This window comes from Miniopterus natalensis, chromosome 2, assembly GCF_054644295.1.
Source record: "Miniopterus natalensis isolate mMinNat1 chromosome 2, mMinNat1.hap1, whole genome shotgun sequence".
Lineage (NCBI taxonomy): Eukaryota > Metazoa > Chordata > Mammalia > Chiroptera > Miniopteridae > Miniopterus > Miniopterus natalensis.
The window spans coordinates 133,302,217-133,316,838 of NC_142082.1; the positions used below are offsets into that span (position 1 = coordinate 133,302,217).

A 14,622-nucleotide genomic window follows, 5' to 3' on the forward strand; every position below is an offset into this window, starting at 1 on the left:
TTTTAAATTCAAATAAACACCATCTTTGATATAATTACTTTAGGAAGCTATATGTTTGTCATGGCTTAAAATATTTTAGGTACTTCTCTTTTTAGAGCTGGCATATATATATGAAAAAGCATCAATATGTAACACATAGGAGGTGCCAATATGTATTTATTGAATGTATGAACACTTTTTTTTTCTATGGTAAAATAGATTTCTGATATAGGCATTTCTGTGGTGGAAAAAAGCATAAGTAATGTTATAGCTGTACATCTGGTAATTCATTGCTATTTTCATAAGTACATGAACAAAACATGTCATAATGAATAATGTACTCTGCCAAATGAAATCAAGACCCAACTCAAATGTGACCTCCTTGGTGAACCTTACTTATTTCTCAACGGCTCTCTTCTCTTATTTACTTATATGTCTACCTCGTTCACTACATTATGAACTTCTAGAGGATAGGAACCATCTTTTTCAACTGTGTGTCAATAATGTCTAGAACAATAGACACATAGTAGAGACTCATAGTTTGTTGTATTAGCTAAATGAATTAGCCTAATAAAAACAAGGAAACTAGTTTAGTTGCTCTTTACTCCTTTGCCCCTTTCTCCAATCCTAGACATATCTATTTATTGTATGAACTCAGTCATCTATTTTATGCACCATGTAGATGAACACTGCTAGAGAAAATCTCATGTGAATTTATACCATTCTAAATTGATCTCCAACTTCAGATGAGATTGCAATATTGCCAAGAAATTTACTCTTTCATTCTTGGCTAATGATTTGGGCTCATATTTTTAGGATAATAGAAGTCATCACAAAAATCTAGAACCTACTTATAGCCATAATCTTTTTTTTCCTGTTGCAACAGTATCTTTCCTCCATTCAAATGTTATACTTGTAAGGCTTAGTCTTGGGACCTCTTTTTTATAGTTGTCCTCATTGAGATGAAATTGTTTCACTGATTATTATTATTTTTTAAAATTTTTATTGATTTTTTTTTTTTTTTTGAGAGAGGAGAGAACCAGAAAGAGAGAGAGAGAGAGAGAGAGAGAGAGAGAGAAACATTGATTGGCTGCCTCCTGCATGCCCCTTACTGGGGACTGAGCCTTGCAACAGGGGCATATGCCGACTGGGAATGGAACGGGTGACCTCTCAGTGCATGGGACGATGGTCAACCAACTGAGCCACTCTGGCTAGGGCTCATTTCAGTGATTTTAAATACAATCTACAATAGCCATATTTCTATTTCCAACTAAGACCTGGTTGTATTTTATACTAGAATATACATGTGTCTATGATATATCTATGTGGATGTTTCATGGGTGTCACATACTGCGTAGTCCTAAAAATAACTCATAATCTTCTCCCCACCACAAATTTACTCCTCCAATTTTATCCCTCCTCCTACCATTTCAATTTCATTAAATGGTTATCATTATGATGTACAAGTCAAAAACTGGAGACATACTTGTGTTGTGATTTCCTTCACTTTTCATTAGAGTGCCTTCTACATGCCAATACCAGACACTGTTCTAGGTAACGGGGCTTTAGCAATGACTAACGCAAAGCCCCTGAGCTCATGGAGGGTGTGTGTGCACTGGAAGTACGGGGAGGCAGACAGACAAAAAAAACCCAAATACAAATAGGTCATGACTGATGTATGTAATGTTGAGAGGGCAGTTACTATTGTATATAGAGTGGGGAAGAATCTGACTGATAATAGAGAACTAAAGGAAGTGAGAGAGGAAGGATATAAATATTTGGAGGAAAAACATTCCAGGTATCTGAAGTTTAAAGTTGAGAGATCCTGAGTCAGCAACATTCTTGGCAAGAGGGCAAGTGAGGATGGAGAAAAGTGAACACAGAAAAAAGTGGTAGAAAATAAGATAGCACGGGGCCGGATCATATAGAGCTTTATAGTCTCTTTTAAGGACTTTAGCTTTTGTTCAGTGAAATGAAAAGGCATTTAGTGTTATAGACAAAGAGTAACAGGAAATGCCTTCGGTTTGAAAAGAATTGATTGCTCTTGCTACTCTTGTGAAAACAGACCATAGGCGTCACGGGTATAAGCAAAGAAATCAGCTGGTAGAGAATTGCAGTAAACCAGATGAGATGATGAAAGCCTAGAACCTTTAATGCTTTCGTAATACATTAAAACCCAAATTTCCCCTACATGATCTAGCTTTTGCCTACTTCTTCAAACTCATTTTATACTACTCCCCTTCAACTATTATTTCATAGGTCACTCACTTTTGGTTCCTCAAACTTCCCCATGTTAGGGTCTTTGCACATGCTGTTGCTCTACCTAACATCAACTCTCCCTTGCCTAACTCATACTTATTCTTTGGTCATAGCTTAGGATGAAAGCAATTCCAAGAGGAGTTCTTGAATTGTTTTAAACATTCTTGGCATCAAATGAATAAGTGTGTATATAACCTCCTAGGTAAACTGTTTTGAACCCTACAACAGTACTACTACTTTATAGAAGCATCTTGTATTATGAGGGCCATATACTTGGCATAAACTTTAAAATATTTTTAATGTTTGCACAATATTATTATACTTAATCCCACTAAATTGTACACCTAAAAATGGTTAAAATGGTAAAATTTGTTATGTATATTTGACCAAAATAAAAAAATTTAAAGGATTTCTTATAAGTTGAGTAATATAATTTTAAAGATAGATAATCTCAGAATGTTCTGAATAACAACCCAGTTTTAGTTCATTTATTAACTTGTCTTAGCGAGTAACGAGTCACTTGAACGTCTCTTGCCTCAATTTCATCATCAGTGAAATAAGGATACCTTATGCCCTTACTCAACTCTGTGAAGAGAAATTATGAAAGAGACAATGATATGAAAAAGAACCTGCACTATATTCAAAGAAGAGTGCTATTATTATCAGAGGCTGCAGGTTTGTTACTGGGCTGTTAATATTTTAATGAATTTATGAGAATTAATTTATTTTAAATATTATTTTTAATTAAAAGCAATGGTTTTCAGTAATCAAGCCGCTGACCCCTCTTCTTTGTCTGGTATAGTTTACAAATCATTGTAAAGAGGTAATTGATAACACTGAAAAATTAATTTCCATATATACAGTACTGAAGAAATACTGAACCAAGCATCCATTATTGGCACAGTAACAACACTATTAAAGGTAGTCATGGACAACAAGCATCACCACAAATATTTCTACCCACAAACTAAACTAGAAAGATGATCTGAAGGTAAATGACATTAAAAAAAATCAATAGACGAGGGCCTTTTAGCAATACATACAGCATAGCTTCAATCAACTGGAATTTAAATGTATACATTAAAATAGATAAAAGACAATAAAAAAAGCCCTTAACAGGAATTTAGCATGGCTTTCTTCTTTTTAAGGCTCTATTAGTCCAATATCCTATATTTTCTAGTGACACTATTCAATAATACCAATTTAAAATTTAGAATATAAGCCTGACACACTTTAGAAACATTCGACCATAAAGTGTTAATGATGCTAGTATACATTTTAATAAAGGAGGAAAATACATCTTAGAAAAGATTTTGACCTCAAGAAAAACAAACTGTTTGATTTTTAGGTAATAAAAGCATATCCAGAACCACTTTTCTTTCCCTTTGGTTTTTTGGAGGGGGGAAAATTTGTAGTTACCATTATAAATTACGTATTGAAACTTCTCATGTTTTTCTTTCAATTACAAATAAAAACCCTTTGAACAATTACTAAAATCAACACAAGATACTTCAATCTGATCATATTAATAACTGCTGTCATGTGATCATTGTAAGTAATCCTAACTAATGAGTATAATTATATTAAATTGGCGTTGATCTTTTATAACTAGAGTAATGTAAAACAATTCTGTATTAGAACCAGATGTACTTATTTACAACTCCTTTAAATAACTCCTCTATTTCCCAGTATTCTATACTCATATCACTTCCTACTATAGAATTAGGAACAGACAAAATATTTAAGTCATTATTATCAGAAACAGAAGGATTTATCCTAGAGAAATTTATATATTAATTTGGAAGAATGTGAAGAGCAGAAAATAAGATTGTTCCCCACAGTATCTGAGGTTAATAAAGTCATGTTTTCATGACAAAATATCATTAACCAAGTTAACAGGTGCAAAGCATTTCTTCCGCAGTTATAAAAACTAAATTCTTACAGAACTGTGCTATATATACTCTTCCCCAAAATACTCTGCCTGAGAATTCAGGGTTTCTTTTCCTACTCTTTCCTTTCTCTTTTAAAAAGGGTACTTCTCCCTTACCCTAGTTTAAACAATGGGAAAAGTATTGGTATCTGTGTTGAGAAACTGAATGGATCTAATACAAGTAAGGTAGTTTCCATTTCTTTACTTCTATCAAAATGGAAAGAAGACCTGACAGAGTGGTCATGTGATAGATGATAGATGATTTAACATATTTTTGATGATAGTATGCCATGTAATTTTTTTGGCATATAATATGGAAGGAACTCAAATAACTGAGTTTAATTTCCTGAATTAGATAAAAATCTGCCCTAGGAAGAACTATTTGAAGTTTTGGTTAGCCACATTCTCAGTTTATCAGAAGTATTTTCTTCAAGATCTTAAGTGTTGTTTAAAATTCTTATGTCTCTGGAAGCATGGATCAGACTGACAAATCTCAGAGGGATGGAGGAGGGTGGGTGGGTAGAGGGGGAGAGATTAACAAAAGAATTTATACACATATATGCACAACCCAAGGACAGGGACAATGATGTGGAGAGGGACTGGCGGGAGGGGGGAATGACATGGGGTGGAATGGGTCATTGGGGAGAAAAAGGGACCTCTGTAATATTTTAAACAACAACAACAAATAAATACAAGTCTTATGTCTCAGGGTTTAAGTGTTTCTTTTTTGATGGAAACTACACTCATTTATTTAACTATAAGTTTGGTTAATTTGAATAAAACAAGAAAGCTTTATGTTAAACTGGGCTTCCAAGAATTTGTGTTCCAATAAATGCAAAAAGAAAGGTGAGAGTAGAATAGCATATTTAATCATATTCAAAGCTATGAAGCACTGGAACATCGAATAGCTTCAGTAATGATTTTCTCAGTTTTTATAACATAATGAGACTCTAGTTTCTTAAAAGCATGTTATTTCTGTGTAGTATTACAGTACTCATTCTCTTTAATTAAGTCTTTAAAAAACCTAAACTTTCTATTTAACATTCTTTTGAATTTACTGAATAAATTTTTTCCCGAACCCAAGAGATCACAGAAAAAAAGTAACCTTAAAAAGGCTGGAATTCACAACTGATTTTACATTTTATGACAGGAATAATGGACGGGTCCTAGATTACTATCATTTTGTTCAATGTTTTCCCCAGTCTATTTAAGGAGCCCTATTACTTCCAAGTAAAAAGTTTGAAAACAACCATCTTACGCCATGCTGCTTTCCCGTGGAAAAGACCATATCACTCCCCTGCTTCAAATCCATCTGAAGAGTTGCTTCTTCCAGGAAGCCAATCATGAGCCTCCTAGGCCTTGACAATGAAAAAGACAAGGTTGGAGTGCTCCTGAATCTGCTCAACTAATGCTAATTAAAATAACCTCCGATTAAAAAAAACTTAGATATTCTCTCAATGGAATAATACATTTAGGGCACTAGAAAACTATTTTGTTAACTTATTTGTACCACTGGGACATGGTGGTACATGCCTGTAATCATAACTACTCAGGAGGCTGAGGGCAGGGATAACCTGAACTCCAGCATTTTGCATTCCTGGTGGACTGAATATTCACACAGTTCCATGTTATTACATCCCTTGCTTATCAGTTAGGCTGGGGAGAACTAAACTAACAGAGTTCAGAAAATGGAGATGTTTAATACCATTGAAGAATAATATAAAGTGAAAAAAAATTAAAAGTACATTCAATTCCTTCCTCATTCACTAAGTCCAGCCAAAGTGGAATAAGACTTATAGGAAAGAACAAATATAGAGGCTACAGAATTTAAAATGTTTCCAGAGTCACTCTGCTTAACTCCTTAAATTTAAAAACAGACAAAATAATATCAACCTAATTCTTTTATGATGCGCCAGTCACTATCCGAAGATCTTCACATTCATCAACTCACTGAATCCCCACAAAACTCCTCAGGTAGAGGTATTATTATTTTCCTCATCTGACAAGAAAAGTGAGTTATGGAAATAACTAGTATAGGATGACAAAGCTAATAAGTAGCAGAGCCATGCTTAATCCAGGCAGTGTGACTTCATGGTCTATCCTCCTCACCTGTATCATTAATTTGTGAAATGTTCTTTTCTTTTTTTCTAGTCAGAATATGGTTTTTAAACTATTCTTTAGCCTTGGGATCCCATGAGAATGCTTCTGGGGCCATTAAGTAAAGTAAAAGAAAGCAGATGGGACTCTGGGCACTTTACCCAATCAAAGCAATTTCACTACATCTGTTTAAATACTGACAATACAATTAAACTTTTCACAGTAATAATTTAAAATTTTTTCATGCTAAAATGCAAAAAGTTTGAAAATCACAATATCTAGATTATAATCTTAAGGTCAGGATCTATGTCCAAAAGTATCTCACATTTTGACATTAAATAAATACTGACTTATTAAATTGAAACTATATGACAGTACTATACTCATTAGAAAAATTTAATACATTACATTAAAGGAAATCTTAAATAGCAATATAATTAAATTGAATAATAACAATAACACTTAATCATACAGATTGGTGTTTAGTCTTTAATTATGAGTGATCAAAAATGTTTATTATTTCAAGGCTATTGAGGGGTTAAGCATAACCTATTGTTACATACAAAAAATAGGTTTGCTTTTCACTCTCATATATTTTTAGATATATCAATACTGTCTGATGTACTAAAATGCCCACTCATATTTTTAGGATTACTGAATTGATATAAGAAATTACATTAAAATTTAAATTATCAGAATAAATGTCATTTTATAATATTTTCTGAAGTTCATGAATTGTGTTCTATTTCACAGAAGTTATGAGGAAACCTGATGAAAACACACTACCCTATTAGTTATCTTTTATCATTTTTATCTGTGGACCTAAGAACTTAACATATGTATTTATAAAACAGGAAAAAGGCTACTGCTACCATTTTGTATTCCCTCTTACTGTGACTTCTCAGGTTGAGAACTTACATCTAAATCAATTAAAAAATCACAGAAGATTTAAGAAAATAAAACTGAAGTACTAGTTTTTCTAATTCTGGATTTGAATTAAAAGTCAAAAGTAGCAAAAATATAAACTCATGTTTCTCTTCTCCAATTTACTTGGAGAGTTTTATTTTAGAGAAAACATAGTTTCCAACCAAGATACAAACATGAAATATATCCACTGCTTAAAATACTTTATTAAAATTTTCATCAATATTTTTTCATACTTTATGATTATTACCATAAAGTAACAAACTATCATCCCAACAAATCTCATCCTCATGGCTGTATCTCAGTTGAAATAGAACATGTGAAGGTGAAATAAATATTAAGAAGGAGGGTCAGCATTACATCTACCAATTTTTTTGTAATAAAAATGCTTTGAATAGTAGCAAAAATTAATAAAATGAAGTTTCTGATACCTTAAAACATACACAAGAAAGTTAATGCCAAACCTAGCTCAATACAGCTGATTAGAATATTTAATTTTAATACTCATTTTTGAGAAATTGCAGTTAATCATATGGATACAAACAGTAAATAGGCTACATCAAAGGCACAGGAAACTAGAATGTAATATTGCCTTATAAGGAATGTAAGCCAGAACCTCCTATGAATGCTTAGCATGAATAATCTTGTTTTCTTCTAAAAGACTCAAATATTTATTGCCTATGCTGTTAAAATATTTTCTTAATCCTTATGAAAGAGCACCAACATTGGTTTTCTATACTAGAATATTAAAAAAAACCTTCAAGCTATATATCAAGTCTCTAGAACCAAAGTAACTTTGATCATTTATATAAAACATTTTCCAGAGATGGTATTAAGATAATTTTCAGTGACCAGGTAGGCTAGTCCAACAGATATCCAAACAAAATTACAACTTGTCTGCCTAATCCCTATTTCTGAAGTCTCAACACTAATGTACTTTACTTTGTTATCTAAGTAACTATAAGGACAATACACTTTGGGCTTGCTCTTCTCAGGTGAGTTCCATTTCTCCTCTTCCAGAAAAATAAAGATAAAAATGGAATTGTTTATTTAACTAGTGCTAACATCCTAGAAAAATATTTTTGAATAAAGTAATTCACATTAAAGTATAAACAGTATTACTCATCAAAGAGGGTTTAAAAGAAGAGTTTATTAATCTACACAGTATTTGCTTGAACAGATAGGCTATTTCCTCAGTGGTTCAACTTTAAACCAAGAAATCAGAAATTAACCAATTACGAACCCTTATACATTTCTAAAAGATTTCCAACTCCTGGTCTACAGACACTTTAATTTCCCAAGAATGCTATAAAGATAATGGCTAATTTAGGATTTTGGATAGTGAACAGTCCTATACTTTTCTCAGTCAAAAAAGATATGCAATAATGTCCTTATCAATTCATACTCTGCATTTAATCTTTATCTTTCGAGGCTGCCTCCTAGGCAGAGAATAGAGAATAGAAAATTGCAGATTTAAAGGTAAAAATTCAGAATTTTCAAGAAAAAAAACAACAACCCTCCCCCAAAAGTTAAAATTCAAATATCAAAAACAGTATGTACTATTATTTCTGGCTTTTGAAAAATATAACCAGCTCTAATTTTATACAGAGTCACAGTGATATTAAAATATAAGTAGATCTATCTTGTTACTTCAAAATCACTCAAAGACAGAAATATTCAACAAGCTGGAAGAGAGTATAGACAGAGTAGGACGAAACGAGAAGCTCCTTGGAGAGAAAGGAGAAGAAAAGGCAGTAATTTCTTATATCCCCAAATTAAAGATCTTTAAGGGAAAGTGATGTGTTAAAATATGTATATAAAAGGAGGTTCATAACATTTTCTGTTTTCAAAATCTTAATTTCACATTAAGGTAAAGAAAGATTTAAAAATCATTTTATTTAGAGTTAGAGGATTGGTGACAATAAAATATTAATTCTCTAACGTTCCCACCAATGTCCCCAAAAAAACCAATGAGAGACTTCTACTGAATATGTAGAGATCTCACTAGACCTCTTCTCAGAGTGCCTCGGTTTTCTGTTTTGGAATTACATTTTTGCATGAAGTGATATTTAATCTTCTACATGGTAATCAATCACATGCCACCTAATTGAAGAACATGATAAAGATATTCTACCACCAATGCTAGAACGAACGAGTCAAGTGTGTATGCTTAAATATTCCTTGAAAATAAAAACTCTCAAAGCATGTATAATACCCATGTTCTGACATGTAAAACCGAAGTCTACTCTTCTTGTATTACTGACTTCCATGAAGCACATGAGTTTCACATTGTTTGGAAATACCAACCTGAATAGCTGAGTTCATGAAACATGTATTTCCCAAGTTACTTAGGCCACAGAGGCCTGGCTGTTCATTGTTTCTTCCGGGTTCTGAATAATCATAGTTCTTATAAGCCGTATAGGATGGGAGGCAATAATTTGAGTTTTTCACACTGGAAGGAAACAAAAATATTCTTCACAATGCAGTCAATTATTACAGCACAGCTATAATGAAGAGTACTTGAAACCTATTTGAGGTAGGTGGTCAGTCATTAAACTTTTTAATAAAGCACTTCACTCAGGTTCTTTTTAAAACATAAACCTAAATCAAAATACTCCCTTAATTAAGATATTCCTCATCCAGTCAACAAAATCACTGCATCATCTATCACACCAACCAAAACAAACCACTATTATATCTTTCTACCCTTGATTAACTGGAGCAGCTTCACAGCTTGCTCCATTCTTCATTGCTCCATCAAATTTAAAACATTTAGATTTTAAACACCACCCGCAGCAAGAAATCATTTCATTTATGTCCCTTTTACATCCTGCTACTGTAAGAGAACAGTAGAAACATGAAGAGTTATACTTTAGTTACAGGTGGGAGCAGAATTTACAAGGCCTCTGTGACATCACTGTTCTGATGCACTGAAAATTCTATTTATAGTTTCTATGCTAGACCAACAAAATCTAGTATTCAAATATGGAAAAAAGCTGGGGGTGATCAGAAATGAAAAAATGAAATGATTCTAAGAAGTACATTCCAGAATTATTTGGCTTTTCTTTCTTCTAGTTTGTCAGAATAATGCAGTTTATTTAACCAGATGAATATAACCCCAGGATAATTAGTATTATCAGTAAAAATACTAATCTTAGAAAAAGATATAATCTTCAATCTTAGAGAATCAAGGTAATTTTAAAAAGAGCTAAGAAAAGTCAATCAATAAATTAACCCCTTTTTCTTTTTACATGTAATAAAAAAATAATTTTCTGGAAAAATATAGATTCTCCCTTAATTTTTAATAGGTTATCTTGTAAATTATTTATGATAGATATTTTGAATATAATTCAAAAGCATATTTTCAATCATTTTTAAAAATTCATTAGTACAAACCTGAACAAGAATCAAGGTCATTTGCTAAAAACAAATGATGATGTAAATAAAAAAAACCTCTACAAATAAACATGACAATTCAATTGGCTACAAGTTGTTATTGGTACTTTTTAAAAGTAGTTTTTACTTATAATTTCAAATATGTTGTATTGTAGCTTCTATACTCCCACTTTATTAACAGTTTAAGTGGACTATGCCACAGCCTGTTCTAACAAAGCCATTAGCGCGCGCGCGCACACACACACACACACACACACACACACACACACTCAACAAGCTAAACAGATAAAACACACAAAACCTTATCAACCAAAATTGTACACACAATGCTATCCCACTAATATTTTTGCATTTTTAAGAAAACACCCCCCTCCATCACAAACAGAAGACCAACTTCCATACTAAAAACAAACAAAAACAATCCACCGAGATTGAATAAAAATAGCAGAAATATAACCTTGATCAATTCAAATTCAGAATTGCTAGTCTTGTAGCTATATGCTTGTTTTAAACTTAAAAAAAAAGTATCAAACAAATAGAATTCAAGCATCTTTTGTTTTTTGCAGATTAGCCTTATAATTCATATTTCATTTTATATTCCCAGGAACTACTAAAGTACAAGGCACCTATAAGCAATTCAATATGGGTTCATTCAATGACTGAAGATTGGATTCTTGAATCTAACTTTGAAGACATGCAACAAAAAACTGAATCCTGGTGTTGTTGTTTTTTTATTTCTATAAGAAGTGCTAAAGTCAAGGTCTGCTATATACTACCCCCCCTCCCCCCAAAAAAGCAAGACCAATATTTTCTTTTTTTTTAAGACCTATATTTTCTACACATTAAAAAAATTCATATATTCTGGCTATAAAAGAATAAAATTCAAGCAGTCTACCAGTATACAGGCAGGTATGCCGAAACGCATGCTCATGCCTACACACACACACACACACACACACACACACACACACACGCAAGTGAAAAGACTAAAAGCACATTTACATGCTTATTCCATAAGTATACATTCAGATATGTCTCTCTCACACATAACACAAATGGACGCTGGAAGCTCTTAATTTTTTTTGTGGCAACAGGATGCAATTTGCTGGAATAGTTTTTCCTATTTACTGAGAAATGAACAAAAAACTTGTTGGAAATTCAGTTTTTTATTTTGTCTTTTAAAATCTTTTAAAGAATTTCTACATTTTAATTTAAGTGATAGGTTAAGTATAAGCCTTTCCCAAAGACTGAGGTAGTCTAGATGCACAATGATAATGAAAACTGATAAACTTAAAATACTTTAATAACTACCTTGATTGGTCACTTATAACCCACATTTTATGTGCTTTCTAAATCAAGTATTAAAGTCTGTAAAGGGAAACACCAAAACCAGCAGTTCTTTTAATACTTTGACAAAGTACATGGAAACCTAGGCCAGAAGGACAGCTTCTGTTTTTTCATGACTATTTCTGCTTTTTTTTCTTAAGAGAGTAAGCTAGTCCTTCATCCTATAAAGCTATGCTACTTCACAAAAATAAATCTGCCAGTGCTATGCTAGATTAATTGTTATAATTCTATCAACTTAAATAAATATACATTAAAAATGTAACATTTTTTTGTAAAATTGAGCCTTTATCATTTTATAAAAACTTCAGACTGACTTTTCAATTAGCACATTTGACATTATAAACACTGTACATCTGTAATTTAATCTTCATAACTATAATTATGCTCACTTTGCAGCTAATAAAATGATGCTTTCAGCAAGTAACTTGTTAAGAGCCAGATGGCCAGCTAGCTTTGGCAGTCTCCAAAATCCAGGTCCTTTTCCAGGCTTAATCTCCTACAGGGAGTCATTTACATTTCAAATAAGAGCTTTAAATGAATTAACAGAAAAACAGAAATGTGTTCTGATGTGGAGTGTCAAGAGCTAAGACAATAAATACATTAAAAAGAACTTTAAAGGCAGTATTGTATCAAGGCAAATGTGGTAAGAGAGAAGAACGCAGGAAATAAAAAAGAGACTAAATTTGGCACAATTAAAAATGTACTTAAATTATAATTAGGGCAAAAACAAATGCTGTATGGACTAACAGGTAAAATAACTACATATGGTAAACTGGTTCTTCATAATATTAATCCTCAAAAAAACTTTATTAAACTTAAATAATTCAAAGTATACTTTGTTATTGCCTTTCTAATATTATTTCTGAAAATAAAAATGTTCTATCTTAGTAATGTATCAATTTAATTCAAGTCTTGAGTTTGTAAATAAATTTCATATAATCTTGTGGGTCATAACTACTGATTTTAATATATACTTTATACTTGTAGAATATCTCCACATACATGGAGTTTCAAAAATGCATATAATCTAAAAAGGTCATTACCCATTTTATGTATTTTTAATTAAAGAAACTCTGCTATTTCCATCTGAAGTCTTAAACTGCCACTTATTTCCGTAAGTTGAATGGAAAATTAAGAAATAAATTTTATGTGAAATAATTGTTTCGATAACTATGATAATATTAATTAAATTGTTTTAAAAATGAAAAATGTTTAAATTTTTTTCCTTATTAAGAAAGGTAAGCTTTACTAAGCATGGTGATATCTAAGTAGCTATCTGCTTATAGTTTCCTAATATGAAAAGACTACTTTAGTACCTAAAATAGACAAATATAAATAGTTAAATGTATTATCTAGTCATAAGAGTAGAGCCATTAGTTAATTATGTTTTAAAAATAAGAAAACACTCCAATTCCTCTCTGAATATTTTCTGCAGTAAGAGGTTTTGGGATCAGATTTTACTGTCATATCTTTACTATAACAGGGAAATAAGACAAAAACAGAAACACACCAGACCACATATACTAAGATAGTGACTCCAGTCAAAATACAGTCCATGTTTAATACAGTCTATATACAATGTTAAAAATCTCTCCAAAGAATAACTATAAATACATGTTACATCTGGAAGTGAATTCTTCATAGTAAATATGGGAGCCATTTGCAATTGTAGAAACACAAGTAATATTTTATCTCCTATGAAAAACTTACTTTTGATGAATTTAATAAAAATAACATTAACCAGATTAAAGGGGAATATTTCCTTTTACTCTTTTACCAGTAGATAAACATTTTTAAACAGAAAATAAATAGTACACTGCCATTTTGGATATTCATAGTGCCTTCCATATTTCACTATTACACTACAATGTAATGTTATTACACTATGGTGCACATGTCTTTTTATGAATTATTGAAATAAGGAAATAAATGTTTTAAATCTTAATACACATGGCAAACTCTTTTCTAGAAAAGTTGTACTAATACTTCAACCACTCAAACAGAATCCTTATAAGAATAAATATTCATCATTTATTTTTTCCCAATGAGATTGAGGTGGGAGAAAATAGATGGAGATTTTTATGGTTTTAATTTACATACCTCTAGTTAGTAGTGAATCTGAACATTTAAAATGTTTATATATCTTAATTATTTTTTATTGTCCAGCTGCATTGTTTGACCATTTTTCTGTCTTAGAAAATTCCACATATTTTTATGAACCTGATATTTTAAAAATATTAACCCTTAATTTGTCACTTGCAGCAAGTAATTTTTCTGTTTATTTACTTTTAATATTTATGTACCTAACAAAAAGTAATTTAATTTTAAGTTTTAAAGGAAAATTCTCAATAGCGATCCAATATTCCCTACATTTCCTGGATAACCTGCTCCATTCTCCATCAGTCTAGAATGCTTTCTGATCATATTAAACTCTTTTATATAAAATGGTCTGTTTCTAGGCTGTCTTTCCTAGTCTATTGATCTGTAGGTGTACTACAGATCTGGGTCAGCACTATGTTGTTCGAATTCTTGTATCTTTATAATAGGTTTTGATATTTAGTAACATTAATGCTTTCTTGTTATTTTTCCTTTCCAAATTGTTTGGGCTATCCTTATATATTTATACTCCAGATGCATGTTAAAAGAATTTTGTCAATTACCCCAGTCCCTTCCCCAAATAGGAATTTTAA

At 31.6% G+C, this 14,622-nt stretch overlaps 1 protein-coding gene across 3 annotated transcripts in view; it reads right to left on the reverse strand.

Moving 5' to 3' along the window:
• USP15 (ubiquitin specific peptidase 15) overlaps positions 1-14,622 on the reverse strand; it is a 107,644-nt gene that overhangs the window by 31,740 nt on the left and 61,282 nt on the right. For all 3 annotated transcript variants that reach the window (XM_016224459.2, XM_016224458.2, XM_087814572.1), the window contains one exon: positions 9,497-9,641. In XM_016224459.2, the coding sequence (XP_016079945.1) occupies positions 9,497-9,641 (145 nt within the window). The remainder of the gene's footprint in view (positions 1-9,496; positions 9,642-14,622) is intronic.